This window comes from Abramis brama, assembly GCF_963993115.1.
Source record: "Abramis brama genome assembly, chromosome: 13".
NCBI lineage: Eukaryota > Metazoa > Chordata > Actinopteri > Cypriniformes > Leuciscidae > Abramis > Abramis brama.
This window is the reverse complement of record NC_139975.1, coordinates 12,726,442-12,732,065: the sequence shown is the minus strand read 5'-3', so window position 1 is coordinate 12,732,065 and position 5,624 is coordinate 12,726,442. Positions and strand designations below refer to the sequence as shown.

Sequence of the window (5,624 nt, the reverse complement as noted above, 5' to 3'; positions counted from 1 at the left end):
ATATTTAATTAAATAAATTTAATTAAATAAATGTAATTAAATAAACAAAGGAAATGAATAGAACAAATAAAGGAAAATGAGCCAAACATTTCAGAATATCAAATTTTATTGTGAAGTTTTACAAATCGCATTGCAAAATGCATTGACACCATTATATGAGATCTGAACTGAGATGGACAATGACATCACGGTTTTCTCCAAAGTGGCGCTAATATATATATATATTTAAATATATATATATATATATATATATATATATATATATATATATATATATATATATATATATATATATGTATATATATAGGCTATATATATACATATATTTTTTTTATTTTTTTATTTATTTTTTTTATTTAAAAACATTAATCACCACTGAGCCTTCTTAAGCTGGACTTGTGACGCTATTTTCTTCTGGAAACAACTTTGTTGCATTATCTTCCTGTTATCTCTGTAAAGCTGCTTTGAAATGCTGTATAAATAAAGGGGACTTGATATTTATTAAAAAGGTAGAAGGTACCTGAGCTTTTCTACACTGAATTGAGGTGCGCAAGCAGGCTCACTCGTCTCGTCACACTGTGCCCAAACAGCACTACTAGCTTATAAAGACTGAGGTCACTACAGTTAAAATCTCTTGCTGAGTTAATACACCTTTAAACTATTAATGTCTATGAACAAATATGTATTTTTATGTTTGTGTGCCTCGGCATTTCTGAGTGAACACCGCTGGTTCACTCACTATTTTTAAGTGTACTTTCGATCACGTGATATGACGTCATGACGTGTGGCCCTAACGGACGTTACCTGAAAAATCTATCCAAGATGGCTACCTTCTCGAGCGACGTGGTATCAAGCATGAAACAACTTGCAAGTAAACCATAACACTTCAAAACTACTTTGCTTGTTGTAATATTGTAAGAATATCATATTACACGTGATATTTGACTGTTAGACGAGGCTATTTTTAAGTTGCAAGCGCGGTGCCGCGGGCGCGATTGCCGTCAGTCCGCCTGCTAGTGACAGAATATCCTGTGTACTGTTAATGTCGTGGCAGGGCAATAATGTTAACGTTAGTCATTAACTCTTTTCAGCAAGCGATAGTCCTTCTGTTTTTGAGTGTGTTGCTGCTGTTTGTGTTAAGCGCCCTGCTCTGGTAAGTTCAATGTGATGTTATTCCTACATGCACCCAAATGAGCTAGTGGCTAACGTTAGCAGTTACGTTAACTTTTACTCAAACAAAGTTAAGGTTATGGACATAATAGTTACCGAATGAACTATGCAAGTTTTTATTAAACCTTTACAAACGTAAACGTTTGCTGCAAACGTTTACTTTTCATTATAGGTTTAAGTGGAAGGAGTGCAGTGAGCATCCCCCAAAATCAAGGTGACTCAAATGTTAATTTAGGCTGTAACTATTTTTCACAATTTCTTTTATTTGGAGCCTAATTCATTAGCATCAATCAAAAGTCTCTTAAAAAATAAATATCTTGTTGTCTGTTTTTGTGTGCATGTGCAGACCTACATTGTCACCAGAGAGCAACTTTATCGGTAAGTTACATTCACTTGAAATTTTGTATCATTAATTTGTCATTAAAGAGGTTGATTGCATAATTTGACTGGTTTCATATTGATTATTTTATCTGTGCAGGTGAAGGACTTCTTGGGGAAATGGCCGGCTCTTCGGATTGAATCACAGGTAAAACAGACTCACTTCTCTTTTCTGCCACTCTTCACACATATTTCTATGCCAAATTTTTAATATGTATCACATTCAAATGGAACAGCAAATGCCACTATTCACGGTGTGTAAGAACTATCACTTTGCATGGTAACACTTTAGAATACTGTTCCTTCATTAATGAATAACTACACAGGAACAAATGAGTAATGCATTAGTAACACTCTAGTAACTACTATTAACTAACAAGAAACTCTGATTAACGAATTAGTAAGTAATAGCGCTCAGTCGGATGTGGTAGTTCACTATTAGCTAATCAATAACTACTATTTTTCATACCTCACTGAAGACTATAAGAACTACTATATACAGGTTAATAAATATTTATAATGCACAATGTTTAATATAAGGTAATGGTAGCCCATTAGTAATGAATCAAGTGTTACTACATCCTTCTAAAAGAACTACTACTTATTTGGATCAGTATTCTAAAGTTAAAAACATGATAACAACCTAATATTGACTGAAGTCATTGAAAGCTTTTAAGGCTATTGTAAGGTTTTGGATAGTAATGAATCAAGTGTTACTACATCTTTCTAAAGGAACTACTAATTATTAGGATCAGTATTCTAAAGTGAAGATCATGGGAACACACTAGTAATGACTAAAGTGTTACCAAATCCATTGGAAGGAATTGCTATTCAAAATCTTACAAAAATCTCAAAAACTTAAAATGACTTCAGTCAATATTAGGTTGTTATCATGTTTTTCACTTTAGAATACTGATCCAAATAATTAGTAGTTCCTTTACAATGATGTAGTAATACTTCAGTCATTACTAGTGGGTTACCATTACCTTTTATAATATATTATGCATTATTCATGTTAATTATGAACCTGTAGATCAGGGGTGCCCAATCCTGCTCCTGGCGATCGACTGTCCTGCACAGTTCATCTCCAACCCTAATCAAACACACCTGCCTTTAATTTTCAAGTGATCCTGACGTGCTCTGAAGACCTTAATTGGTTGCTTCAGGTGTGTTTGATTAGGGTTGGAGATGAACTGTGCAGGACAGTCGATCGCCAGGAGCAGGATTGGGCACCCCTGCTGTAGATAGTAGTTCTCTGGGAGGTATGAAAAAAATAGTAGTTATTGATTAGCTAATAATGAACTACTACATTCATCTGAGCGCTATTACTTACTAATTAGTTAATCAGAGTTTCTTGTTAGTTAATAGTAGTTACTAGAATGTTAATAATACGTTACTCATTTGTTCCTGTGTAATTATTCATTAATGAAGGAACAGTATTCTAAAGTGTTACCCTTTGCATGTGACCATGTTGCTCAACAATGTATTTTAACGGAACATGTTGCATCACAAATGTGTTTTCTGTTGCAAATCGAGTATTAGTCTTTTTATATAATTATTTTTGTTTGTTTTTGTTTTTGTAGCTTTGTGCTGAGTTCCAACGCATCACAAACGTCAACATACGGAACTAGTTCTATGCTGTGCTTGACCAACATACACCTGCACTGGTGGCCTTGTATAGGCAGAAGGCGGCACGAACCGGAAAGATATCAGAGGCGCTGCGTGACATCTTAAAGATTTATGAACTGATATGTTTTGTCTCTTATGTTTACTGTGATGGCCAACTTATTCAAACTGAAAATTCAGTTTTGTGGTTCTTGCAGATTGTGAATCCACTTAAACGCTTTTTAATTTCAAACTTTACAGGAATCTGTAAGGTGCCTGCATAATTCAGAGAACAACCCACACAAATACGATCCACAAACCAGGTAAGACTGCATATTGTATACTGTAAATGTTAGTTTAATCTACTACTATATGGATTTGAAATACCAAAACTGAATTTCATTAATGATGCCTGCAACTTTTTCCCCCAGAATAAATTCATCACATAACCTGGCTGTGACCACTTACCTCTTCAAAGAATTAAGGACAACTTTTACAGACGTTGACCCTGAATGTGCAAAAGGTAATCTTAAAGATGTTGTAATCATTTTAATGTCCTCTGTTTTACTTAGTTTTATTGGCATTACATTTATTTATGATTTATTTAACAGGTTGCAAGACGTATTTTGAGACTTTGCGGAGGAAGTATTCTTTGGCTCAGCCTGAAAAGGCCCAGAAAAGAAACACTATGAGGAACATTGCAAAGAACCGTCAAAGAAAGAGACGGGTAAGTTAAGAAACTGGTTAAGCAGTTGTTGTTTTTTTCTTCAGAATGTAACTGTCCTCCTCTCTGTGTTTTAGTGGTTAAATTACTGTCATGTTTTGCAGTTGCTGGAGATCAGGTCCAGTGTTGTACAAACCAACACAGAAAGGGAACTGTGGAAGACTGCAACAATAGAACTGATGTCTGATGAAGATGCTATTGTTGATGGAAGGCCAGTGTGGATGGTGAGGTCTCCACCAAACAGAACCACAGAGTTATCTGCTCTCTGCCAGGTACTACAAACCAGACTAGAGGCTGACCCACGCTACATGTCACACCACCAGTGCATCATGGCAGTTTGAAAAAATGAATATTTACATATATTTTATATACACTTTAATTTCTATATTTCTTATTTATTGATCTCGTTTTATATTGTATACTTTGTATATTTGTTCCTTTTTGATGTGCATGTTGCTTATCTCCACGTTTTGTATTTTATTCCTTTACACCTTTGTTCACATTTCTTTTTCCCCATTCATTTTAATGAATGTTTATAATGTTCTTTGGAATGTTCATGTTATATTTGTTTTTGTTCCTTTACATTTTCATCCCTTCAAATATTTTTGTTCCCCCATTCCTTTTTAATGCTTGTTTATAATGCTCTTTGGAATGTTTTATTGACCTTAATAAAAATGTCAGACTTTCTCATTGTTCTTTTTGTGTGTTTTTAAAATTATATTTTAATGTATTAAAATTGGGGTAAGGGGGGTTTAGTGTATACTGAGCAATATCTACATAGCTGGCCTATAACCAATCAAATCACTGTGCGATAAGGCCTAGGGTGGGCTATGTTCTAAAAGTAACCAATCAAATCACTTTCCTGGGTTTTCAATGTGTCCTGTCCTCCAATAGTGGTCTGGGTAATGGGAGTGGTTTTAAAAGAAAAGGACCAATAGGGGGGAAGGCCAAAAGGTGCACAAAGGTGTGAAAATGTTCTCTTGAAAAAAACTTTGATGGGATTACTTGCCATGGCAACAAATGGCTGTAGCACGGAAGTATACGTCCACAAAATCCGATTTGGTATCATTTCGGATGTATACGGATATATACAGACCCATGGAATTTGAGCTATCCGGCCAGTATACTCCTGGATTCTTCCGAATTTCAGCAGTGTATACAGGAGTATACTGGTCCGGATACACCTCTTTTCATGCAGTGGGAGCTACGGGCCGGAGTGCCCTTAGAACAAATTTCTCGGCATGTTGTTGTATCAACAGATGCCTCCACCACGGGCTGGGGCGCCATGTGTAATGGACATGCTGGCATGTCAATTGCCTTGAGTTGCTGTTTGTACGTCTCGCCCTGCACTGCTTCCGTGCGTTGCTCAGGGGTCAGCACGTACTAGTCCGATCAGATAATACCGCGACAGTATCGTACGTCAACCGACAAGGTGGTCTGTGCTCCTGCCGTATGTCGCAACTTGCCCGCCACCTCCTCATATGGAGTCAGAAGCATCTGAGGTCGCTTCGAGCCATTTATATCCCGGGAGACCTGAACCGTGCAGCCGACGAGCTGTCGGCCTCTCCCTGAAGAATGGAGACTCCATCCCCAGTCGGTTCAGCTGATTTGGGATCAGTTCGGGGACGCACAGGTAGATCTGTTTGCCTCCCACGACTCGTCCCACTGTGACCTGTTTTATTCCCTGACCGAGGGCACGCACGGCACGGATGCACAGCTGGCCGCGGGGCCTCCGCAAGTATGCGTT

The 5,624-nt window shown here is 37.1% G+C and overlaps 1 protein-coding gene across 1 annotated transcript; it reads left to right on the top strand.

Moving 5' to 3' along the window:
• Positions 1-1,330: 1,330 nt before the first annotated feature.
• Positions 1,331-4,564, top strand: LOC311095285 (uncharacterized protein C14orf93 homolog). The gene is made up of 8 exons (XM_084133757.1): positions 1,331-1,384; positions 1,517-1,548; positions 1,649-1,696; positions 3,132-3,270; positions 3,415-3,476; positions 3,585-3,676; positions 3,765-3,880; positions 3,982-4,564. The coding sequence occupies exons 4-8, from the start codon at positions 3,184-3,186 to the stop codon at positions 4,216-4,218; spliced, it is 594 nt and encodes a 197-aa protein (XP_083989883.1). The 5' UTR covers positions 1,331-1,384; positions 1,517-1,548; positions 1,649-1,696; positions 3,132-3,183; the 3' UTR covers positions 4,219-4,564.
• Positions 4,565-5,624: the final 1,060 nt, after the last annotated feature.

Bases quoted from the DNA above. Each gene is read 5' to 3' on its own strand.
- LOC311095285 (XM_084133757.1), top strand. From the start codon at position 3,184: ATGCTGTGCTTGACCAACATACACCTGCACTGGTGGCCTTGTATAGGC. The intron at 3,271-3,414 runs GTGACATCTTAA...CAAACTTTACAG, and splicing joins AAAGATATCAGAGGCGCTGC to GAATCTGTAAGGTGCCTGCA. The intron at 3,881-3,981 runs GTAAGTTAAGAA...CATGTTTTGCAG, and splicing joins ACCGTCAAAGAAAGAGACGG to TTGCTGGAGATCAGGTCCAG.